Here is a 27,021-nt window from a genome sequence, read left to right as displayed (position 1 = left end):
AACATTTCCATGTATTTCTGTACGGAAAGCCTTTTACACTGGTAACTGATCATCAAGCTTTACCTATATTTGGCTATCTAAAGGGCAAGATGCCTACTCGCATTGAACGATGGGGACTACAATTACAAGAGTACAATTATAACATTTTACATTATCCAGGTAAGGATGAGAACCCTGCTGACTACTTTCCCAGAGTGCCTATACAAGGTTACAGTACTCCATCCAAGACGGCTGAAGCCTATATCAATTTCATTGTAAAATCAAACACACCAGCTGCTGTTTGGCAAGCCCAGATTATCACTGGCATGTGCCATGACAGTGACATGCTAAACTGAAAAGATTTAATTACACATCAGTCATGGAACCAACACCCTCGACCTCTCACCAGTGATGGTGAAAATAATAAATACAAAAATGTCAAATATGAGCTGTCCATAACTCAGGAAGGAGTTATACTGAGAGGGTCGAGAATCCTGATTCCAGAGAGTCTGCAGCAGAAAATGACTGATGTTGCCCACAAAGGACATAGTGGAATCATTGCTACAAAACAAGCTCTCCAAAACTGAGACTGGTTTCCGCATCTTGATGAGGCCTGTCATCTATGCAGCTGCCTTTCTACAAAAGTTACTCAACACTCCTTAAACATGTCAGAATGCCCAAAGCATGCCTGGGAGAGAGTGGCCATTGACTTTTTCATCCACTTGACTATGGACAACACCAGGGACTTAGACCCTGATTAAGAGGGAGACTGCCCTGTCGCTAGTGAAGAGCAGGTACTGCCTTTGTTGGCCCAGCTGTTGGTTTATGGTATTAAGTGGTGACCTCTGTATCTGCAGCCACTTTTTCACTCAGTTGGCTTTCATCTCCATTTAAGGAGCTGGCTGAGTGACGAATACACAGGACAGGAGTGTCCATCAAGCCATGGTGGCATGGCAAACTTGCTAGTGCATTTTTTTCCCACTGAGAGACCTTCAAAGAATGGGTCTGTCTTCAGAAAAAGCAAACCCAGTGATCCTGCTTGGCTTCAAATTTGTACATTTTTCCACCGCTGGCCCAATGATTTGCATAGAGACAGGGGTGGCTTCTCCATTTGAGCGGAGGAGCGTCACCCCATAAACAAAACTCCCAGGCCAGACCTGAAAAATAAAATGGTAATAAAGTTTATTTATTACCATATTATTTTTCAGCAACCCAAACTGAGCATCAGGACGGGGCAGACCATTGCTGAGTGGCAACAGGGAGCTTTGTGCTCACGAGTCTAAAATGTGCATGTCTCTTTGCGGGCTATCTTGCATCAGCCAGACAGGCTCCAGTGCTCTTGTGAGTGCTGACAGAGCCATTCCCACCAATCCTAGTGCTGCTCTTACGCTGCATGAGAGCAGCGCCAGGATTGGCTTGGTAGGCGGAAGCCTGCTTGCTGCCTGCCTCGAAGTGAGAAGGGTCGAGGACGTGGCGCTCGTGGAAAAGGTGCCTTATATTGTTTATTTTGCTATGTCCCCCCCCGGCTCACCACCCTCTGGACATGCCAGCCGCCACTTCATAGAGGATCTAAAAAGTAAAACATCCTTTGAAAATAAAGGATCAACTGTCAAGCTTTCGGAGGTCATTCTTGCTAGCTTGGGGTTCATCCATTTGTTTTACAATTGGCTCGTCCATCATGACAAAACTCAAAATGCATGCATCCTCTTGGTTGCTGTCCTGTTACCACCTACTTCTATTTGAGTCTATCAAGATGTAACTTTATCCTCAGATAGTATTGTCTGTATTGGTTTCCATATAGATGGTGACACTAATTTCTATTATTCGTTAGGCATGGATGCTAGGGACAATGTTAAGTTTAGCCTGCTAGATTTAGAAAATTGTATCAGGCCTGTTTCCCAGCAGAACTGCTCCCCGCTTCATAGCAGCTGCTGCTATTGAGGAAAAGAACCGTGCTTCCAGGAAGGAATATCTGCATACCGGATGGAAAACTTAAAATTTAGCAGAGTGGCTGTAGCTGTTGTCAAACTTAAAAAACTTTCTTCTGCCGAGCAGCACTATTATGTTTTGTTGAGCTGCACATATAGAGCAGATTTTAATTACATTGGCCAGGATTGGGGGAAGGGGGTGTTTGCTCCTCACTGCAAGTGGAGGAGAAAGAAGATGTGGACAGGGAGCATGCAGCTTGCCACCAGTGCTTAATTTGTAAAATATGACGGCCAGGTGCTCAAATGTTTGTCAGAGGCCACACCCACTTTCCCCCAGCTCCACCGACTTAGTCCACTGGCTCCACCCACTTACTCTATTGGCTCCACCCACATCCTCAACTGGCACTGCTAAAAGTTAGATGTAATACCCGATCTGAATTTCAGCAAGGGAGCTTTCCTCATAGTACGGTTTTGATAGGAGGCTCCCCTGCCCTGTGAAAATTTTGAAAAAGATTCATTCAAAAGTGCATTTAAAGCACAATTTTGGAATAAATTAGCTAAAATGACTAGTGCATTGAAAAGGGGCACTTGAAATATTCCAGTGCTCTATGTGCCGATTTGGGGTCAATACTAGGGTAGGGTATGTCACTTTTAACAGAGTTTATGGTTATTCGAAAGACACACTTTTTTGCCTCACTTTTAAACTTTGGCTTCCGGTATTACTACAAAAGCAGCGTGAAGTGGTGGCAGTGTGCAGAGTTAGTTACAACTGTAATTCACAAACATTATTAATTAATCAAAACTCAGGGCCGAATTGGGAACCAAAAGCAGCCCTGGCAAGTTTTGTTAGACCATCCCCCATATGGTGCATACCATGCGAGCGCAGCAAGCTCAACGACTGCTAGAGGTATTTGAGTGGGAATTCTCCCCTCAAGAACATTTTGTAAAAAGAAAGTCCAAAATGGTGCACAACACATTTTCCATTACATTAACTTTCAAAGCATAGTAAATTGTAAATGATGACAACCTGACATAAGCACCCAGGCCAGAAAGCATGGAAACATCACACAAAGGCACCCAGGCCAGTGGGGCTGGAACAATTTTCAGAGTGTTGCCCTAAAAATTACAAACATTGCTCAAAGTTGTTGAACAATCATGGACGTGTAATGCCCTGTTGGGGCCATAATGCAGCCGATGCTTTAATAAAGGGTGATCATTCAGCTCAAAACATATGATTCAGACAATATAGATGCACAAATGGGTGCAATGTCTGATATTTATGTTTCTTTCATATTCATTGCTTGATTTTGCTCATCAGAAAGTGTCAATCATAGTTGTTGAAATGTCACTCGTAATTACACTGAATTGAATGAAATAATGGAAATGGCACTAATAGGAATCTGAAACCTTGGCAGCTATGCAGTGGGTGTCAGTGTCACTGGGCGAAGGGTGCAATGCAAAGAGAGCAGAAGGACTTCACTACCTGGCAAATAAAACTCTCCACTGCAAGCCCTGCTGCCAAGAGAAGAGCACTTCCTTCCAGGCCTGGCTGTTACCTATTTACGCTTCCCCAGCCTCTGCTGCGAGGTAACCAAGCTGCTTCCTGCACCAGAGAATGTATATTACTGTGCCAATGTCTATACTTGCTGTTAAAGGCCCCCTACCCGAGTTTAAGGCCCTACTCACAGGCCTATAAGGGAGAGGATGGCCCTTTAAAAGGCGGTATTGACATACACAGAAGGTTAATAAAGCTGTTAAATCATTCTGCCCAATGGTAATATGATGTTCTAAAATAAACAAGGAGGAACAATAGGCAAGCACCATAATGCTGGAAACATTGGAATGTTGCAGATCTATACCAGTCATTACTGGTCTTCAGCATTCAATTGTCCTAAAAGTGGTTTCCGGCATTACAGTGTATGGATTATATTGTATTAAGTGCAAGATGGGTCAGGAAGAAAAACATTGTATCACATATACAGAAAATGTAAAATGCCACAGTGTAAAAAGAGGGCTCTATGGAAATTTGCGGCTGCAGATCCATTGGGCTTCTGGGAATTAGATACAGGCTTAACTAGCTTTACCACCTTATGCCCTCTTTCAACTCAGCTTCAAAGCAACCGAACCAGACACGAACCAAAACACAAGCAACATGCAGAGACAACACACACAGCCACCTGTACACACCACTGTGTGGGGGAGGGAAACCTGCCCTTCTTTGTACACATGCTCCACCTATTTGCACCCTGCACCCGTCTTCCTCATAGAGTCAATCGCTTTGGCTTCAGTAGCATACAACACAGGTATAACTTTGACAACAAGAGCACAAGCTTCCCTAACGCAAAGAACAGTTAAACGACAGCAAGCAGTGACAGCAGCAGTGCAAGATTCCCAAGTGTGAATCACAAGTTGTGGCCACCACTGCCATGTGCTGCAGTGCCATCACATTTTGTGCATTACTTGTGATTGCAAACTTTTATAAGTTAAATGAATAATGCACATTTCATACAAGTTTGTACATAAATACTGCTGCACTAAACAACACTGCAGTCTTCTCTTTACAGACTACAAACACACTCATGGCAGCAGTATTAATTACATCAACTCATCAACTGGGCTGGAGGGCATTTGTATTCTTTGAAGACAGGATTGCAACTTTGTATACGGGTAATTGGGATGGTTTGTCACCCAGAGATTCTTTAAGGCAAGGGCAAAATGGGCAATTAATCTGGTCCCCCACCTCCCAAGGCCAAATCTGGGCCCCCACCTCCCTGGTATTCTTTCTCTCGCTTACTCGCTTCTATTTTTCTCTCCAAATCTCTCCTCCACCCCCTGTCTACCTCTAACTCTGATAGTCTTTCTCTACCTATCCCTCCCGCAACACCCTGTCTTTCTATATATCTTTACTTCTCTCCTCGCCCAACTCTTCATCCGTCATCTCTGTCTCTGTATCTGACCTCACCCCCCTTTACCTCTGTCTCTTTCTGCTTCCTTTTTACCCTTCCTCCCTACCCTCTTCTAAGTTATTCTTTACCTCACCTCCCTCTTGCTACCATGCTTCTGCTGCACCCCAGGAGATCAATGTGCTCCAAAGGATAACATGGGTGACTGGATGACGATGATTTGCCCAACAGTACATCCAACATGTCAGCTGACTCAGAGGGAAATTCCAGCCGCACCGCAAGTTTCTGCACATTAATAATAAACCCAACAAAGTGTGTGAATCAGATATAAAGAGTCTAAATATTTGATAGAATCGAGCATAGCTTGTATTCAATGAGAAGTATTAAAATTATCAAGCCACAGTACAGAGAAAAAATGAAAAAGATAAAAAATGTGTTTTCCTCAGGGAAATCTCCTTTCCACATAGCTTCGCGGAAACACTTGAAGCTCACAGGTTAGTGACTTCTGCAAATGTAATAATTTTAGGTAATTGTCTGCCTAATATACATTCTCTCCTAGTAACTGTGACACATTTTTACATCGATTACCTGGCTTGAATGCCACTGTGTTCACATCATCATGCGTTTCTTTCGGTTTGAGCTGCCACTATGCAGATCTAAGTAACTGCTGCAGTAGAAGTAGTGGTGCAACACAAAAAGTTGGGGTTTCCATCAAGATTTACCAAGTAGCCTCTCAAAATTAAATTCTGTTATTAGCCACCTCTCAGACATACCAACTCCATGGTGAAGCAGCCTACAAGTGGCGTGGATTGTCCTAGCTCTATACATAAATATCATGGTTGGCAGGTAAAACTCTACACTCCTCATTTTTGTGGAAGGTAGCCACGGTCTATGATTTATATCAGAGCTATTTGAAGTACAAGGATGACTAATGGACTCTACAGCGCCTGTTTACCCACACACAGCACTAGACAGGGTTGATCAGCGTCACCCTCCATTTTAAAATCATGCATCAGGTCTATAATATGGCCAGTCTGTATAGAGATGTAGGCTGTATTATGACACGGCTATCTCATAGGACTCAAGTTGCACCTCACTTATAAGCCCCACAAGGCTTAAAACCGTCCAGGGTTCTATTTTGGACCATTAACACATTGGTATCACACCTTTAACCATTATTAGTTTCCTTAAACAGAGTGATGCAGAACTCAGACACCCATAACTGTTGTGGCCATCCACAGCAGAGCTAGTCCTTGCACCAGTATAAGCAGCCAATAAGAAGCCAATACGAAATGGACGATTTGCAACACATATGAAGTTTATTTTTTTGTAGCGTTAATTGCCACTTCAGCTATTTTATGTCCCCATGTTTCCCTTTTTCAGTATTCACTGCAAACTTTCCTTCATGATAGTGTGCACCTCAATCTGTCCTATTAACTCTTTGTCTTTGGTCGTTCAGTGCCTTGGTCCAGAGTCCAAAACATAAAACTTCGTACTCCGAATGATAAAGGGTCTACTAAGAGATATGCATCATTAAAAACAGTCCAAATAAGATTTAATTTTATCAAGCATTATTTAGACTAAGGTGCCCTTGGCATATTGATGTCCTATTGTCCTGTGAAAGAAGCCTTTGTCACCCAATGTGAGGATTTTAGATAAATTACACTTTCGCCTCTCTGCTGGACTTACTTGAATGATGCTTCTAATACATTTCTGAATTTGCTTCATTTATAACAAGCATTGGCATAGCCAATAGGTCTCGCCTTTGGGACCTTATAAGTGTTTAGCCATGCAACAGTTAATGTTACTGCACCAAGGATATTGTGCTGGATAACTAAACACTTGAACGGTCCCAAAGGCGAGACCTTTTGGCTATGCCAATGCTTGTTAGCATTTGAGTGTGATTATAGAGGTATGGGCGAAACCGTTTAGGGCCGTTCCGTCCAGAATTTGATGGCCTGTGGTTTTGAAAGCACTGCTAGATAATAAGGGTATAAGAAGTCGGGAATGGGCACAAGTGAAGGGTATGACATGAAATTCCAAATGTCAAAATCATAAAATGTGTGATTTAAGATATGGATGTCGTTTAAGAACAAATGTGTTATTTTCTTGAAAGTTAAAAACAACCAATAACTGCATTGTAAATAGAGACACGAGTTTTCCATTTTTACTATGAATGCTTCCCTCTCTTTATTTTAAAAATCACAAAGAAGTAGAGGTTAAGGGTCTGATTTGCAAAGGGACTTACGTGTAGTAAAGGTACAAGTGTGGAGTCTCTGCACTCTGGGCAGCCTCTCTGTCCAGCGCACTGCAGTGAGTACAGTGCGGAGATTCTGCCATGAGTGAAGAGACACGTAACTTTATTGCATATTAGTCAATTTGTGATTTGAGCCCTAAGCCTTCATTTAAGGGTCTCACCATATGTTCAATCATGTCTGCTAGGTCAAACGTTATGCATATAATCAGAAGCCCTAGTATTAAAACATGCCATCTTGTAATGTGCCATACATTGTCATTACCTTTTCTGTTTGCGAAAGGCACCAGTTATCGAAAGTAGTCAAATAAACTTTTACTAAACTCACCTTGGTGAAACTGCAACGATTGCTGCTGCTTATTGAGGAGCATAAGGGCTGGTACCCAGCTAATGCCCCGTGCGCTCATTGAGAAAAGTGTGGGGTGACCAGCAATATCAAAGGAGAGGCAGAACGATCTAAGAGTATGAGCATAGACAAGAACAGAGGAGAGAATAGGATAGTGGAATGAAGGGTCCCGAACACAGGAGAGGGGTGAGTAGTCGGTTACAGGACAGGCAGTCAGTGCGAAGGGAAACGCAGGGGAAACTGTTGGATGAAAGAGGCAAAGATTTGATGAAGGGAGGACGAAATGGTTACAGGGGGGGGTACAGGGTGGATTAGCTACTTTCATAAGAGGAAACGTTTGTTAGGAGGATGTTGTGTTAAATCGTAATAATGTAACTGCGCAGGGATGAGGCGAGTGAGGACTTGAGCACTGTGGACTAATTATAGTGTTAATCTTGGAGCAGATGTAGCAGCGTGAAGTCATGAGCAGGTAAGGATGAACAATAGAATACTGATAATTGAAGATGATGGAGAGAGTAAAGAGCTGAAGGTTTGCACAGAGCGCTTGTGGATGGTGAGGTAATGAGGTCCTGGAAATAGATAGATTTGACACCTCCTAGATCATTATGCAGTGTATGAAGGGCTTGCTTATTAACCAAGACGTTAGCAGTGAATATGTGCTTTCGCCATTTATGTACTGCTGCCCTCATTTACTGTTATGCGCTCTTATTTCAAGTGTAATTCATGGCTGAGGCCTATCTTTGGTACAAGGTGGATAATGAAGCAGTTGTATGAGCTGTAGTGCAAGACTGAAGTGAGGTCTTTATGAAGATCACGTGGAAAGCAGTGAGAGCAGTGGGGTCCCGTTTTCTACAGTAGATGGGTACATGAGAGAGCGATCTACAAGGAGGCGAACTGATTTGCATGTGAAATGTGTGATGTCAGATGGAGCGATGATGGGTTTAGATTTGGATAAAGTGTTTGAAATTAGCATAAAAATCCGTAGTTTACCTTGCTTGTGGGTGGGATTAAGGAAGGTGTCATTTGAGGAGTGATCAGACAGAAGTGGAGACACTGCCGAAAGCATCAGTAAAATATTTTGGCAAGTTATGGTCACACCAGTGAAAGCAGAATCGTTTGGTGAAGGCAATAAATAGGTGTGTAGCTTAATTTCCGCCAGCTGTAACTGAAAGCCATTACTATATAGTTACAGAGACGAATGCGTTTCCAGATGTTTGGAATGAAAGAGGCTTATGGTGCGAGTCCTAATGAGAAAACATCTTGTCATCCATAATAAAACACTGACCAAGGAGAGTAAGATCACATAGTTATGCTTTACTAAGGTAATACCTAAAACAAAACAAATGTTAGATTGGTTTTGAAATAACAGTAAAATCATGAGTCTGAGTCTTAGGACCTGGAAGGCCAGTGCAATCAGGAGTGAAATACGGACAGTATTGGAGCATGCTAGTATAAACTATGTTCAGGATCCTTTGAGACACCTTTAAAAATACATTTTAATACAAGTAAAAGGGATAGCTCCTTTACGCTCCTAAAGCGTCTTTTTTTTAACGCAGAACAAAATGCTGTATGGTGCTCTGTAAAACACGTTAGCGCCACCTGGTGTATTTCATGCAATACGGCCCCAGAAATGTTCTGCCAAATGCAATGGATCTCCGTCACATAAACAAAGGCAATAAAAATCAAACATCAAAGCGGCGAAAGTGAAAGTAATCGAGCAGAGCATCAAAGGGCTGGGTGAGAAGGGAGGGGGGAATGCAAGGGTCAAAGCGGCTAAAGTGAAAGAAAGCTATAGAGAAGGGAGGGGGGAGTGGGAGCAGTTGTGCACGTGCATGTGATCGTGCACTCAAGGTGTAGGCCAGCCAAAAGACTGTGGGTAGCACTTTGAAAATCCCACATACAAAATGTCTCTTCGAGCCTTTGGCTCAGCGAGACCTAAAAACTGCCTCAATTAAAAACAAACCAATGCCATTAAGGGTATTGTACTTGCACACAGTGTCCGGGGCCATAGGCTGCGAGGCATGATCGCTTAGGGCCTACATATATGAACGAGGTGAACCACGGAGTGAGGAGTCCAAGCCAGCCTGCCTTGAGCAATCCTGCCTCGCATCCTCTGGCCCCGGGCACCGTGTGCAAGTACAATGCCAAAGACTGCTCGGGCCAGGAGGAGAAGGCTGGAACTTAAGAAGCGCAGGGGCCGGGCAGGGCCTTAACTCCGGGCCTACGGGCCTATCATGATAACTGTTTGATCTGGAAGAGGACTACAAGCTCTTAATCTTTTTTTTACATGTTTTGCGCATTTTTAAGTACACGATTGAACCCTCGCCTGGCTAGGCTGTGGTTCACCGCACTGGTGCAGTTTAACCCTGTGCTGATGACACAGGCCGCTCCCAACTGCCCTGAGTTAATTCAGTTAAATGATTTGTCTGTGCTGCACCCCAGTACTGCTACAAACACTTTACTCTGCCATGCTTGTCAGTGGCAAAGGTGAGCAGCGCCTGTTCTACTGCACATACCAGAGGCTGGGGCCCTGTGCAATTATCTTTATCTGCGGGAGCCGGAGCTACCACGGTGACCGTGGTTGTCATGTCACACACCACCCACCACACCCAAGCAAAAAAAAAAAAAGCAAGCAGCGTTGGTTGCTATACTTACGGTTAGGTGGTGGTGGGCAGTGGCCGTCTGCCTTTATTAATCGATAACTGCGATGGGCCTGCTGCTGCCTGCACTCGACATCGTCACTCGTCAGGCTAACCACCAGTTACCACTCGCTGGTGTCTCTTAGCGGGGTGCGGGCGCAGCATTTTTTTTTTCAAATCTACAAATGCTATCTGCCGCACAGACCTACAAGCATTGCAGAACCAAATCTAGCCCAAATTGAGCCCAATCAGATGCCCGCCCACCGCAACACGGAACTAAGGGCGGCCGGCCGCCGCCTAACTAAGGTAAATTCGAAATATGTTTCGTCACGACCAGTTGAACTTTAATGTGAATCATATTGGATTTGAAAAAGGAAAAATAAATACATTGTTTAAAATTGGACGGTTCGGACGTAGTAATGACTGATATATTATCAAATGTGGTTGGTGTGAATATTTTTATTGGCTCTCACAGCCACTGCCACAACACTCTGACTTTACCGCAGACTCGCAGTACTGCTTCACTGGGACTCGGCCTCGGGAGATAAACACTGCGAACACAACACTGTTTGCGCCGAGTCAGTAAGGTTATTTTATATGCTGCGTACGCGCGCCACAATGACATGTGACATGCAGAGTTGCAGCGTGGTAGACCCGGCCCTGATCAGTAAGTGCCGGTGCTAAGCACCGGAAAGCACCGGCACACATTAAGCACTGCTTGCCACCCACCTCAGAGGGGAAGCTCTCCTCCGGTGAACTTCAGACAAACACAAATTCAAGCGAGACATACTAGGGAAGATCTGGTTGGGAAAAGGTGAGGTAGTGAAAATCTTTTTTCTGTTTGTGACAGGAATTCTCTTTGGAAAAAATGTTTATCTTACAAAGTTGAATGTAAATACCACTCTTAGAATTCAGTGCATCATTGCTGCTGTTTAATATGTTGTCCTAACTTCTTGCTTATTAACCCCCTTTCCTTTTCGCCCAACTTGCTTATCAAATGCTAATTTTTATTGTATATTTTTCAGACACCGACGTATTTTGGAAAAGATGTTTGATGTGGATCACATCATGAAGGTATGTCTACAAAATAAGTTTAGTTATCCACGTTCCTCGTTTCATTCCTCAGGTCTCACTTTAGTTTAAAGTTCATCCCCACACTAATGTGACCTTTTATAGCTGCACCAGAGAGACAATGCCCTAGCCCCACTTACCTTTATAAAGAAATCACACCAGCCCTTTTTATCTCCAGCCTAGAGTCAGCGTGCATGTGCTGCAAGGTATGCTGTAGCTCCTCTAGGACCATTAGTAACGCCCCTGGCTTCTCTTTGGTTCCTTTGTGTGCTTTTAGAAATTCCTTTCCTTTCATTTGCTAATTTTCATGTTTGTCCTGCCTTTTGATGTGTGGTTCCCGTCCCTGGTGACTGGCCCCGTTACGTGTAGTATTGCTCTACTGTTTTATTTCATCACGTTTCGTTGCACTTCTTTTTCTGTTTCCCTGTCTGAACAGCTGTTTGTGCACGTTCATGCGCTTCCCTTCTTCAGCACGGCACCTCACTTCTTCATTAAACAAGGTGGCCACTTCGGAAGGCCCCGCAGGTTACATTTTAATTATAATCGGTGCAACGACCGCCCCAGCTTCATCTTTAAGTATGGCGGCCTCACGCATTTATTTCGACCGTTTAAATTTTTTCTCCTCCCTCCCCCTGCTCATTCACCATCGCAGCATGCAAGTACTATAAAGGACAGCATTGGCAGTAAGCAGGCATTACAATTCAGGATTGGAAACCAAAAGAAATAAGGGAAGTTAATTCAGGTACAGTGCCCCGTGACTGCTACTTGCCTGGTGACTGCTTTCACCCACCCTCCCCTTTGTTGCTTGTTTTCCCGAGGCATCTGATTTCCTCTTGAAATTATTGAACAATGACAGCAAGTCTTCGTTGAGCTCCTGAACCCACAGTGAGTGTCGGAGGCTTCTCTGGGGATCAGTCTGTAGTTTGACGGGTGGCAGGTATGTGCACTGGAACCAGTAAATTAAATGGAAAGGAGCAGAGCAGCTCATAACAAAGTTGTAAAGTCCATTAGAATAGGACGATCTAAACTAAAGCAAACTACACGTATTAGCAGTGTGTTAAACTACTTCTCGCACAGATCTGCGTGTAACCTGCTAATCAAGAGGTGTCCCTAATCCGAGCTGACTTGCGCAACATGGGGGCAAGAGTGCAAATGGTTGAAGACTCCACGAAAACTCTGCTCCAAGACACCTCAAAGCCCAAATGAAAGAAATGCATACGTGAACGGCCCAGCTGGAGGCCAGGGTTTAAGATCAACAGAGAAGATTGCGACGGAACAACGTCCGCATCCTAGGGGTCCCAGAAAAGGCGGAGGGGTTCACAGCCGACCTCTTCGTGGAGAAGCTGATTTTGGGACAACTCCAGCCGAAAGGTCTCTCAAAGTTTTTCTCGGTGGAGAGAGCCCACCAGGTACCGGGTGGTCGCCCCAAGTCTGGACCCCACCACGACCCATCATCGCACGATATTTAAATTATAAAGACCGGGACATTTTGCAAACAGAGTGAGTGGCTCCCCCGGTTTTTTTTGAAAACTCACAAGTTACCTTCTTTCCAGACTTTACTCTGAAGACCCAGAAATTGAGACACAGCTTTCTTGAGGTAAAAAGAGCGCTTAGGGACAAAGGGGTAAATCACTCCGTGCTATTTCCAGCACGTCTCTGGGTGGAATCAGAGGGAAAGGTCTGGTTCTTTTGCGACTCCAGAGGAAGGATGGGACTGGATAGATGGCTGAAGACAAGTCGGAGGTGCTGGGAAAGAGGCTCACCGGGGGAAAACCAAGAAACCAGCGACGGCTCCAACCAGGCGACCCGCTGAAGAGGGACGGATGAACGACGTGCCATGATGGCGGTGACCATGACCGAGCAGAATGGATGTCAAGGGACAGTGAGTGATAGACCGATATCCAAGTTGAACATATGCTAACCTATTTGTTTAATCAGTGCTATGGCAGTCGGCTGAAAATTCTTGATCCTGTAGAGGAAAATAGATATATGTTGTAGGCTGTACCCAAAGACTACAGTAGAACTGGTTTGAGACAAGGAAACACACAGGAAAAGTTGGGACAGTGAAATTTCAATCTATGGCGGTCAGGTAACACTCTACGACTGCAGAGGGGGAGAGGGATCAGGAAAGGCAGGTGAATGTTCCCTCAGTTTAACTTGTTGTTGGGGCGGTCGACAGGCTCTCTGCTGAGTTGGGGGTGAGCAAATGGGGCACCACCAGGCAGGGTTGCAGGAGGCTAGGGAAGAGGAAGGGTGGGGGGTTGTTATATGTTTCCTATTAAGTATTTTTAGTTTAGTTGGCAGTTTCTTAAGTAATATGACACAGGCAGATAGCACAAGTAAAAGTGACCGGGGCGCTGTGACCCACTCGGGGGGGGGGGGTCAGGGGAGGGACAGGGTGGGAAGTTACCACATGCAGCCAAAAAACCTAGCAATGATTCACACGGTTTAGCGCCACCATGATAAGACAAGTGCAGGCAAAATTGAAATTGATGACCTGGAACGTAAATGGGCTGGGGAGTAAGGTCAAGCGGGGTATTGTGCTCCAGTTTATTAAAAGGCACGGCCCGGATGTGGTCCTGCTGCAGGAAACGCATCTCCTGGGAAATAGCTGTCAGGCCTTGAACTGATGGGGTTACGAAATGAGCACGCATGCAGGGTACACGTCCGGCTCGAGTGGTGCAGGAATCCTTCTTAAGAAGAATCTTCCCATTACAATAGAGAGAACCTGGACGGATAGCCTGGGCAGATTTGTGGCGATCTCAGGGAGATGGCTTGGTGAGGTAATTAATATAATGTCAATATATGCCCCACCCACACTGGGAGACTCAACTCTGACGGACCTGGGGGCTCAAATACAGGAACTTCCGGTTGGCCGCTTATTCCTGGGAGGAGATTTTAACAAGGCGGGGTGTGATTGCCTACACCGTATTCCACCTAGAACGACCGGCCCAAAATCCACACGGCTGGTGGATTTTTTAGCAGCTTTAGGCCTCATAGATATTTGGAGGGCTCTCAAGCCTAACGCACTGGAGCACACATTCCACTCCAGAGCACATGGTAGCCGATCGAGAATCGATTTCCTAATGACCCTACCCACACTCCTTCCCCACTTTGCGAAAGTTAGACACCTAGCGCGTGGTATCTCCAATCACTCCCCCATATGGGCTACTTATAAGATGGGGGGAACACGAAAGGTGGGACCAATAGCGATAAACCCTTGGTACACTAAGATTTCTAAAATAAGAAAAGGTCTGCTTGAAGCCACCACCCTAGACTTTCAAGAAAATGCGGGCTCAGTCCCATCGTCACAGATGCTGTGGGAAGCGTATAGGGCCGTGGTTAGGGGTCAAGCCCTCTTGCCCATAACTGGACACAAAAAAGAGAAAAGGGCGATAGTTGAGCAGCTTAAAACCGAAATACTCGATTTGGAGCTCCAAATCGTGAGAAATGACGATGAAGATAAGCAACATACCCTGAAACTTAAACAACAAGAGTATAGGGACTTGGTCACAGAAGAGGCGAGGAATAAACTATGTGCAACACAACACCGAGTATATGAACATGGAGACAAAGCTGGCAAACTACTGGCCTGGCTCGATCAGCGACAAAGGGCTGATAGGTGGGTCCCTTCGCTTACATTTGGGGCTGGTAAGGAGGTTGGAAATTCGGTGGAGATCGCAAAAGCCTTTCCGGATCACTACAAGGAGGTTTATTCAGCCAGTACCATACATTCAGAATAAGAATCCCTAGAGTTTTTAAGGGATATCTCACTACCAGTATTAACGAAAGTGGAAAGTCACCCTTTGGAGGAAGACCTCACGGTAGAAGAGATAGCCCAAGTGATTGGACTCCTAAAGTCGGGCAAGGCGAGTTAATCAAATTCACAGCACAGACTAATGCGCCCCACTTACTGGCAATGTTTGAAGAGAGCAACGCTGAAGATAAACTCCCACCAGACCAGTGATTAGGAACCATAGTTGTCATACATAAAGAGGGTAAGCCAAGGGAAAAATGCACGTCATACAGGCCAATTACGTTACTAAATGTGGAAGACAAGATTCTCGCAAAACTGCTGGCTCAACCGCTTGTCCCCCTTCTCCCGGTCCTGTTTCACCCAGACCAGTCCGGATTTATGCCAGGGCGCAGCACCGCCCTAAATCTTAGGCAGCTCCAGGGACTTTTGGAAAGAGCCCATAGAATTAGAGAGGATGCCTCGGTGCTGTCCGTGGATGCATGGATGGCATTCGACTCTGTCGAATGGCCATATATGATGGCAGTGCTTAAATGACTGGGGTTTGGTCCACGGTTTATATCTTGGCTTAGCCTCCTATACACAAACCCTCAGGGACAGGTGATAGTTAATGGTGAGATGTCACCTTTAGGCTCCAACGGGGCACAAGACAAGGATGTCCCCTGTCCCCATTGGTCTTTGCACTGATTCTCGAACCTGTGGCGGCATGGATCTGGAAAAATCCTATTGTACGTGGGCTACGCTGAACGGAGGATTGGGAAGACAGGATATCATTGTATGCCGACGATATCCTCCTATATGTTGCGTCCCCACAGGCCTCCATAACAAGAATACTAAACATTTTCGCTACATTTGGTCGGTACTCTGGGTATACCATCAACTGGGCTAAATCCGTAGCGTTTGTTCTCTGTGGTAAGACGCCAAAACTACAGCTGACTTGTGAGGCACAAGTGGCTACAGACAGTTTCTGCTGCCTGGGCATCTTTGTTACAACTGATCAGGCCCGGTTTCACGCCATTAATCTGCTGCCTCAGAGGCGCTGTTCGCCACTGGCGAGCCCTCCCGCCTTTACTTCTCAGCAGGGCGGCACTGTTTAAAATGATGGCCCTGCCGAGATTTTTATACGTACTGCAGAATACGCCCTTACCGGTTCAAGATTCATATTTCAGTTCAATAGATAGTGAGGTGCGTTCACTGCTGTGGGACAGCGGCCCACGAGGATCGCACTTAATAAGCTGACCCGTGGATGGTATGATGGAGATATCGCATTGCCTCATATCCAGATGTATTATAGGGCAGTTCAAATTGCAACCGTTAATCAATGGGTCCATCAGCCGTTAACAGAACCAGCGTACCAGATGGATAGGCTGGTAATGCAACCGAGAGGGCATCTCCATGCACTTTACACTGACTCATGTACACTCACGCTAGAGGGTCCCATAGCGGTGACGATTCGTTTATGGCATGTGACTCTCTCCCGACTAGGATGGAAAAATAAACTCACAAAAGCTACACCACTTTGGGAATCACAGAAACTAGAGACCACAGGCATAAGAAAAGGTTTCACTCAGAGTGGCCTTAATTGGTATTTCCAAGTTGGGAGACCTATAAACGGTTAGAGAAATGATCTCATTTGAAAGCCTACAGAATACATATGATCTGGCCGAGACAAAATACCTCTGATATTTGCAGATCCGTCATGTTATACAGGCTGCAGTGCCCAGGGGAGCTGAGCTCCCGGAGTTGTCACCTCTGGAATGTAGACTCCTCGAGGAACATCTCTCCAAAAAAGTGATCTCACTAACGTTTAAAAAGCTAATCAATAACCTACCTGACTCGCTCACAGTCCTGAAAGATCACTGGAGTGTTGACATTCCAGACTTACAGGAGGAAGGGAGGTAGCAATCAGGGCCCGGTTTTGACGGGTTCAAATCAAAATATTACACAGAATATACATTTCATGCACCACACTTAAAGATGGGACGTAGGGCAAAAGCCACCTGTAACAGAGGATGCGGAGAGACAGGATCTTTCTGCTATATTATATGGCTATGTGGGGTTATTGAGCTCTGTTGGTAGGCAGTGGGGGATTGTATGTCGGGGATGGTGGGAGAAGTACTCCAGGTATAGCCTAAATGGTGCCTTTTGAGTGTGTGGGAGGACACAAACCTAGGGAGGCCAGACCAAATCTGGGTAACCCTGGGCTTTATGCTGGCCAAAAGAAATATAGGTCGCCATTGGGGGGGCCTCCTCCCCGCCCCTTTTGCGGGTCTGGAAGAGGGATATGGACTGGTCCTTGGTGGCGGAGAAAACGGTATATTCGCAAAGAAGCTGCCCGAAAAATGGGGGAAAATCTGGGATAAAAGGAATGTTTTTAGGGGGAGTCCTTGTGCGCCTCCGGTGGGTGTCACAACCCTGGCCTTAGTTCAAGCGGAAACAATTTGAAGGTGACATCATACCAGGAAAAAATTAGGGTGGTAGCCCTACGTGGCCCATGAGCAATACACTGTGGGGGAAGGGTTGCTAATGCTTACTTGTGATTCTAAGATTGATAATGTACTGCCTTCATTTTGCTCTGTTACAATAAAAAGATTCTTTAAAAAAAATTTATATTCCGCAGATATGACAGGCTCAACAAAATTACCTACAGGAGATAGATCTGCCACAAGTAATGCAAACACAAAATGATATCTTAGGGGAAACTATTGATGAGGAAGACGTTAGATAAGCCATTGCCTCACTAAAACAAACAAATCCACTAGCCCGAACAGCCTAACAGCACACTTTTATAAAACGTATAGTTCAGAATTAATTCCTCATCTTACAACCCTCTTTAACTACATAGCAACAACAGGGATAGTGACACTAACAAAGAGAGAGGCGGTGATCACAGTCTTGTCCAAACCAGGTAAGGATCTCTGGAATTGTGGATCCTACCGTCCCATAGCCCTCCGAAACTTGGATGCAAAGCTTTACCCTGAGGTCCTAACTACTCGTTTGGAAGACCTGATGCCCGACTTGATCCCTCTGGATCAATCGGGCTTCATGAAAGGCCGACAGAAACAAGACAATGTACGAAGAGTAATACATCTGCTTGAGAAAGCCAATAAAAAAAAAATGTCCCAGCAATGCTACTCGGTCTAGATGCCAAGAAAGCATTTGACCTGATAGACTGCCTTTTTTATTTGACACCCTGAGGTGATTCGGCTTCGTTTAGCCCTTCATCACGAGGATTAAAGCAAACTAAGTGGCTCCCTATTCTAGGGTAATAGTGAATGGGCTTAGATCGGAGGCGTGTCAGCTGGGGAGGGGGATGAGACAGGGGTGCCCGCTTTCTCCCCTCCTATTTGCACTGAGCATAGAGCCTCTCGCGGCAAAGACAAGGGCACAGCAAGCAATCAAAGGCATACATTTTGGGTCAGTAGACCATAAGATCTCACTGTTTTCCGATGATATCTTAATAACTCTCACAGACCCCCACAACTCTCTAATCACATTACAGGACACATTTAAGCTCTTTGAGGAAATAGTGGGCTACAGCATTAATCTAACCAAATCCTCCATTCTTAATTTGGCACTACCCCATGGAGGGATGGAGCAGTTGAGATCTACCAACACTTTTCAGTGGGCACAGAAGGAGCTTATCTTGGGATTAACCTGACACCTAAAAAACTAATTTATTATCAGTCAATTTCCCCCCACTTTTCTACAAAGTGCAAGGGGACCTAAAGCAATGGGCCCAATGTATCTTTCATGGATAGTCAGAATACACACCATCAAGATGGTAATCTTACCTAAGTTCCTACATCTCATTCAGAGTCTGCCAATTCCCATGGAGAGGGAATACTTGAATGCTCTCTGCACTCTTGTGACAAGATTTATCTGGCTAAATAAAAGAGCCTGCCTATCTCATAAACTCATGCGACGCCCGAGGGAGGAGGAGGGTCTAGCACTTTCAGATTTCCACTTCTACTACAAAGCCGCTCAGTTACGTGTGATAACAGAATGGTCACAGAGAGAATCAGTTAAGCATTGGCTCCATATGGATCGGGCAATAGCCGGAAGAGTAATTTGGGATCTGCTGTAAACGCCAAAATCAGACCGCCCACATAACACATCCATTAGTAGCCCCAAGAGAACAAACTTGCAGGTATGGGATGAAATTGTTAAAGCGGCTGACTGGACAATGTTCCCCTCCCCATGTACCCCTATACACTACAACCCAATATTCCCGCCTGCACAACAACAAGGGCCTTTTGATGCATGGAATGAGGGAGGTTGCCTCTTCCTATCCCACCCTTTTCACTACTGGGATATCCTCACCTTTGAAAATTGTAAAAGAGAGTTTGAACTATTATTCGAGCGAATATTATCACTATTTACAACTAAAACACTGGGCTTCAAAGCCAAATGTTAGGAAGGATACAACACAGGTATTCACACAAATTGAACACTTTGTCAAAATGGCTAAAGCGAACAAGGGCACATTGTCTTTCTTCTACTATATGTTGCTCCACACACTGCCTTCCCCACAACCATGATACATGTCCTTTTGGGAGCATACATTGGGACACGACATACAGGAGAACCAATGGAGGGCACTATGGAAAGATATAGCTCGCCACAATCGTTCCCTGGGCTTGTGGGAAGCACACTGTAAATTGCTCTATGATTGGTATCTCTACCCTGCTAAATTAACTTTACCCCAACACATCAAAGCTATGCTGGAGGGGCTGTGGACTGCTGGGTGACTTTAGTCACACATGGACTGCCCCACTATAAGACCTTTTTGGCAGAGATTCTGACCCAGATGAAGGACATGCTGGATACCCACTTCCAGACTCCCCTGAGTATGTCCTGCTAGGCCTACGAGACTCATCCTTAAAATATCAAACTGGCGTTGACCAGGATGTGGTGTGGCTCTGCCTGAAAGCAGCTAAAGTGGCGATTGCAGCGGCATGGAAGAAAAGGGAGACTCCCGCTCTGACACAATGGCACGCCAAACTGGCAGGTAGTCACAATGGAAAGAATGAGTGCCATCTTTCTAAATGATTTTAAGAACTTCAAATATGTCTGGGGACTACTAATAAGCTATCTCTCGAGGGGCATTTCGCTCATCGCTTGCCCCACCAGAACACGAGCACTACACCTATTCCAGATCTGAAAAGTCACTCACACGGAAAGAACTATCCTAATATCTACTAACTTGCGAATATCACTCCTGAGTACTTTGCTAGATGCTGTTATCTTTTTTTATTTAACATTTTTGTTAATGGGAGGGGGAGGACAGAGAGGGAGGGTAAGGTTAAAGGGAACCAATGGGATTTCCTCAGGTTCAGAATGTTAGTAACAAGCAATAGTGAATCTCGTTAGAAAAGCTCCTTGAGAAATGGAGAAGCGCTGTATACTGGATTGGCGATTATAGGCCTTCTCATGGGGTAAGGATGGGACATGACTGATCTGTAATTAACTTTTGATAGACGTATGTTGAAAAAATGATAATTAAAAGAACTTTGACAAAAAAAATAATGTACACATGTCTATAACAGCATGTTTCTTGTCTTATTAACTAAAAGAAGTCGCCCCCTGCACAAAGCCTGTATAAGCCTTTATGAATAGCTGAGTTTCAAACCGCAAGCACGCCTCAAAATGGCACGCGTTAATTTTTGACCATCTTTGCGATATTATGAACAGATAACCCTTTTATTATTTACAAATCGACTAAAATCAATCTGCACCTTTTAATAGTAAACGTTTTTGCTTTACGCAACACCCACTCATCTCCCATGTTCTCTAAACAATATTGATCCTTCCTTCTCGATTGCAACATTTTACCAGTGATTTCTCTGTGCCTCAGAAGTCGGGACTCTGACAAACATAAACAAAAGACACCAGAGCTTCTAAGAGAAGCAAAAGTCTTCCAGAACTTGGGTGGTGGTGGGGAGTTGGGGGGAGGGGGTAAGAGGGTACGATTTACTGATTGGCAACAGTTCTCTCTTTTTCTTTTATTCACTTCACGTCTTGCTGAAATGAGTATGGTTGCCACATGGCTCCTTGAAATGTGCTTTGACTGCTTGTAGCCTCGGCGAAAAAATATTTGTACTCACAAACATTACACACATTGATACGCATGTTAAGAATAAAATATTTAACGTGTTAAATATATTAGAAAATTAGATATAAACCCACCCCGTACATGCCCTCCTATTGGTCATGTTTCCAAAAGTTGGCTGAGTAAATGGATGCCACTGCACCCAGGCATAGGAATAAAACCATTGGCAAGACTTGAAAGAAAGGATGTCTTTGAATCGAAGAGTTACACATTGAAACCCCAGAACATTAAAGTTATTGGACGATGGGTTTATATGAAAGGCTTTGTGAATGTCAGAGGTGATATACATGTCTTGCCCACCTATATGGTCAGCCAAGCCACAACCTAACTGAATTTTTTCCTGCAGGCTAGAACCATTCGTGAGTTTGACACGCGCCTTACCTCAGTCATGTTTGGCTATCCCACAAATGACGACTACTACAGGGATGCAAGCTTGGGCCCCAGACTCAAGTCAGTCGAGATACCGGTGCTATTCCTCAATGCCTTGGATGATGCTATATCACCCAGCTATGGTAGGTTCATGCCTTGGATTCTCATCTCAAGGAGGGAAGACCACACAGTGGCAGGGAGGGATGCAGACTAGCATTTCGCAGGCGAAATGACAAGAGTGGCGTCTGAAACATTTGCTCAGTGTGCCTTGGTAAAGAGCAAGGACTTTACAATCGTATTCACAACTGTTAGCACACACACAAATAATGCTTAGTCATCACTTCATTTACATGTAGCAATTTGAGGGCAGTCTGAACTCCTAAACCCACCCATCGTATGCAGATGTATTACCTCATCGTCCCTTCCTCGCTTCCCTTCATTACATACATGAGGCATTCCTGCCTCACCAGACACCCATACTAAGTGGTTCTCGATCACTGAATACAAATTCCCCTCCATCCTCCTGTTTTTTCACGGTCTTACCTTATAGTAGGACGTGTGAACCATGTGCCGGCCATGTCGGTGCTGTGGTCGTTGTAGGTTTCTTTTCTGAATTTTGGACAATTTCGGCATGCTGGTTGGACATGGTCAGCCTGTAAGTCCGGTTGCGGGGTTACCGGCTCGCGGTGGCTGGGGCTGTGCTTTCGGGTCAGCGTCCAGCCAGGGAGGCTGCGGCGAATAGGGGGCAAAGATTGTGTACCTGGGGGATTGGTTGTGTTTTACTACCTTCCTTATTGGTACTGTGTCATATTTCATTTGTTTCATGTTTTGTCCTCTTCTGAGGAGGATGAGCCAAATCCTGAATGCCGGAGCAGGTCCAGGGGCCCTGCGGATCCTTCTGCTTTGCTCTCTGCCTCCGAGGTTCAGGCAGTGATTGAAGCTGCTGTGGCCCATGCCCTGGATGACAGAGCTATGCCCAGGCGCAGGGGCTCTCGTATGGCTGGAGGTCCAGTGGACTCCCCCTCTGGGGACTCTTCGGCTTTGGAGAGTGACCGCCCTTCCACCTCTACTGGGAAGTTTGTGCATAGAGAGGAGATCCCTGACATTCTGCAGCATATCTGGGAGAATATTGGGTATGCGCCTTTCTCATCAGAGACAGTGGAAGGCATGTTCCCACAATATGTTAAGCCTCCCGTTTTTGCTATGCCATTTCATGGCCAAATCAAGGACTTGATCACTGGTCAATGGCATGACCTGGAACACTCTTCAGTTCCACGATTTCTACAAAAGCTGTATTCACTGGATAAAGTTAAGGTGAATGCCATGCTGGCCACTCTGATTTGTCGTACTTGATTAATCCAGAGGATCGCTCTCCTTCTGATGCTACAGACAAGAAGACTGAGGGGGCGCTAAGAAGGCCTTCTCCATGGAGAATCTGACTTTAAAGGCTGGTATTTCTTCTGCATGTGCAGCTCAGTCTGTTGTTTCAGACTTTCAGAAGTTGGTCACCGCAATTCAGGAGGAGATGGATTGTTCTGACTTGCTGGTTCACATGGAGCAGCAGGCCAAGTTGCTGGCGGACATTGCTTCGGATGTCTTGAAGTCTTCTGCCATGGCGACTGGTTCCATGGTGTTAGCTCGGAGGAATTTGTGATTGGATGGTGGACTTTTCTGAGAAGTCTTCTCTCCTTAAGAATTGCTGTTTGTGGGTCAATTGGACAACATGATTGCCAAGGCTTTCTAGGGTCGTAAGCATGCTCCACCGTACAAAGGGAAGACATCTTTTACTTCTTCTCATCGCTTTTGGGATCCGCCGTCTTCTTCTTCTTCATTTCATTCCGCCCGGAAGCCCTCCAAGCCTTTTTCGGAGCATTGGAGGAAGTTCCAGCCGAAAAAGTAATCGGTCTCGGCAGGGCGCCAAGGATCAGCATGATTCTTTCAAGCGGAAGTTCTGATAACTATTGCAGGGAGGCGTCAATTCCTGTGGGCGGAAGGCTTTTGGTTTTTCTGGACGCCTAGAGTTGGGATGTGAGGGATTGTTGGGCCTTGAAGATTGTCAGGAACGGCTTTAGTAATGGCTTTGTCACTCTGCCTCCCGGGTTGGTCCACCATCCATACTCCTTTCCCCAGGGATACGGAAAAGAGGCGGGCTCTTCTGTGGAGGGTTCTGGCTCTTCTAGAGAAGAGGGCGATTGTTCCGGGTCCCATGGAGGAACAGGGCCTGGATTTCTATTCTATTCGATTCTTTTTCTGGTTCAGAAGGTGTCCTGTGGTTTCAGGCCGGTTCTGGACCTGAAGAGAGTGAGTGGGTGGGTCAGGACCATACACTTCAAGATGGTGACCTTACAGTCCATAATTCCCTTGGTCAGTGTCCAGGACTTTATGACCTCCAAGACGATTACCTCCATGTTCCCATGGTTCTAGATCATCAGAGGTTTCTGAGGTTTGTGATAGGGGACTGCCACTTTCAGTTCACCTTATTGCCATTTGGTGTGAAGTCCGCCTGAGGGTCTTTACAAAGCTGTTGGCTCCATTGATGGCAGTGGCCCACCGTCAGGGATCTTTGTTCATCCTTACCTCGACAACTGCTTGGTTCAAGCTCCCTGTTAGCTCGCATATACAAGAGGGTGGCACTGGACATATTGAAGGGGCACAATCCTGCCTTGTTCCGGTCCAGGACCTTCTCTTTATTGGGGTAAGGTTTTGTACCAATTTGGGAGTAGTCACATTGCCCGAGGTGCAGGTGGCGAAGATCCAGTCCCACATTTTGGGTCTTTTGTCCCGGACCGTCCAAGTGGCAGCTCGTTGGCTCCAGGTTCAGGGGGATCTGGCTGCAATGGTGTTTCTGGTTCCCTGGGCTCACTTTCACTTGCACAAACTGATGGCTCACGTCCTGGCTCATTCGTCACCCCGTTGTCTTCCTCTGTCTTCCCTGATTCCTGTCTCTCTTCAGATCCAGGTGGACTTGGGTTGGTGGCTTGTCAGGGATCATGTTCTGAGGGGGGTGTCTCTCTCCCCTCCTGCCTCCTTGATTGTCACGACGGATACCAGTCTGTCTGGTTGGAGGGCCTGGATGGGGGGGGTGTCAGGTCAAGGGCTCTTGGTCCAAGTCTCAGAGCAGGAGGCCTTCGAATTGGAAGGAGTTGGAGGCTGTCTGCTTGGATCTGAGGGACTTTTCTTGGTTTCTGAAGGGTGCAGTCATTCTGGTCAGGACGGAAAACATGACGACAATGACTTATGTGAACAGGTAGGGGGAGACCAGGTTGGACGGAGTCTCATCTGTTGGCAGTGTCTGTGATTAGGGGGTCTCTAATACTCTGGCAGATGCTCTCGGCAGGGCCATTCCATCATCCGTGGATTTTTGCCTCCGTCAGGAACTGTTTGTGGAGCTTACAGAATGGTGGGGTGTCACAGTGATAGGCCTTTTTGTGAGTCTTCTCAATGCTAAGGTGCCACTGTTTAGCTCTCAGATCCGGGAAGGGTGAGCTTGGGCTGTGGATGCTCCTTCCTGCCAGTGGACACAGGGGCTTCTTTACACTTTTCCTCCCTTTCCGCTGCTTCTCAGGTTCCTTCTCACAGTCCGGAGGTTGGGAGCGTCAGTCATTTTTGTAGCCCTGGCTTGGCCCGGGCCTTTTGCTTTCCTCTTTTTGTGGAGATGAGGAGGGACGTGGAGTGGTTGTTGCCCCTTACTTCCTCTTCCTTGGTGTTCCCTGTTTTACAACAGGATGTTCTGTCCAGGATTGGCTTGGCGGCCAGGAGGTTGAACTGCTAGGTCTACTGCATAAGGGGACTCCGGCTAGTTTGACCTCGACTCTGCAGGCTGCTAGGCGCTGCTTTACCAATAAGTCTTACTTGCATCACTGGCGTTCTTTCACTAGGTGGTGTCAGGGTAACGGTTTGAACCCTACTTCTTCTACCTTGTTTGATGTGATTTTGTTTCTGCAGGAGGGGGCTTCTTTGGTGTTCAAGGTTATAAGGTTGCCTCCCTTAAACTTTAGTGGGCTACAATTAAGGCTTATCAGAGTTCTTAGAACAATATGTCTGATCCCAATGGTTTGGTCGGGCGTCTTTTCAAGGGGGTTGCATAATGTTCTACCTTGTCCTCGGAAGCTCTTCCCTTCGTGGGATCTTTCCTTGGTTTTGGGGGCATTGATTGCTCCTCCGTTTTAGCCCCTGGACTCTGTGGATTTGCTTTTGTTGTCCCTTAAGACGTTCTTATTGTTGGCTATTACCTCTGCTCAGAGTTTGTGTGAACTGGGGGGCGCTTTGCCTTTTAAGAATCCTTTTTGTAGGGTTTTTGATTCATTTTGAGGCCTGTCTTTTCCTTTCGTCCTAATGTTAAATTCCAATTCCATCGGCACCAGGAGTTTATTTTGCACTTCTTTTTCGAGTCTCCTTCTGAGGAGGAGGAATTAAGGCTGCATTGTTTGGTTGTCAGGATGGCTCTCCTGATTTATATGGATACGGTGGCTTCCCTTTAGATTTCCGATTCCCTGTTTGTGAATTTTGGCTCGTGAATAAGGGGTTGCGTCCTTCCACTTCTTCCTTGTGTCAGTGGGTTCGGACTCTGATTTCTCTGGGCTACAAGGCTTTTGGTCAGGTTTCCCCCTTAGGGGTTCAGGGTCGGTCCACAATGTCTATGGCTACCTCTTGTGCTGAAGTCCAGAGGGCTTCCACTTCTGAGATCTGCTGGGCGGCCACCTCAGCTTCCCCCTTTGACTTTTGCCTCTCATTACAAAATTGTGCAAATAGTGTACTGGTCTGAGGTATTTGGGTCTAAAGTATTGTCTGCTATGATGCCTGAATAGCGGTCTTCTACTTTTTGTCTGTATTATTTAATGAACATGTTTTTGTACATTGCCAATTTGGTTGTCCTGTTGGCTGTGTACATCTCATGTATGTAATGAAGAGAAGCGAGGGAGGGACGATGAGGTAATGCTTCAATTACTTACCGGTAATTGCATTACTCTGAGTCCTCTTCCCTGACTTCTATTCATTGCATCCCTCCCTACCTCCCTCCCTGGTAGTCCAGGCCAACCATTAATTGGTGTGGTGTCGGGTTACATGGTATTACAGGAGGATGGAGGGGGATTTTCAATCAGTGATCGAGAATCACGTGGGATGGGTGACTGGTGAGGCAGGAATTCCTCATGTATGTAATGAATAGAAGCGAGGGAAGAGGACTCAGAGTAATGCAATTACTGGTAAGTAATTGAAGCATTATGTTTCAACTACACAGAGGGGGGTGCAATGGTGAGGAGAACTGGTAATTTATTTTTTTTCCTTCACTTTTTTTTACGGTAGAGTAAGGGCATTGCCCATTCTTAAGATCTGAGGCCAGTGCTGTTTTAAGGCATTGCTGTAGGCTTTGCCTTTTCATTGTGTATATTTTTGGGGCAAATGAGTCAGAGCTGATGTACACTCTGGGTGTGGGGGTTTACAGTGTGATTTATTTTTAGAACTCATAAGACTCTCTCTGTGTTTGCATCAAGGATTATTTCAAAACAGATTTTGAGAAAACTGTGGGACATGACAATCTTTGCTTTACCTCTTAATCCCCTGGGAAATTAAAATGTATTAAGTACTTCATGGTAAATCTCATACAAGTATGAACCTTCCGAATGTTTCCTTAACTATGGATAGCAGTCCATGTTTCATTGTTTGTA

At 45.6% G+C, this 27,021-nt stretch overlaps 1 protein-coding gene across 2 annotated transcripts in view; it reads left to right on the top strand.

Annotated features, from left to right (window-relative positions):
* The window catches only part of LOC146831464 (phospholipase ABHD3-like), a 455,115-nt gene that overhangs the window by 369,198 nt on the left and 58,896 nt on the right, over positions 1–27,021 (top strand). For both annotated transcript variants that reach the window (XM_085605780.1, XM_085605779.1), the window contains 2 exons: positions 11,075–11,123; positions 21,333–21,498. In XM_085605780.1, the coding sequence (XP_085461906.1) occupies positions 11,075–11,123; positions 21,333–21,498 (215 nt within the window). The remainder of the gene's footprint in view (positions 1–11,074; positions 11,124–21,332; positions 21,499–27,021) is intronic.

This window comes from Triturus cristatus, chromosome 5_1 (genome assembly GCF_964204655.1).
Source record: "Triturus cristatus chromosome 5_1, aTriCri1.1, whole genome shotgun sequence".
NCBI classification, from domain to species: domain Eukaryota; kingdom Metazoa; phylum Chordata; class Amphibia; order Caudata; family Salamandridae; genus Triturus; species Triturus cristatus.
The sequence above is the reverse complement of the archived record's forward strand: the minus strand, read 5'-3'. Positions and strand labels throughout refer to the sequence as shown.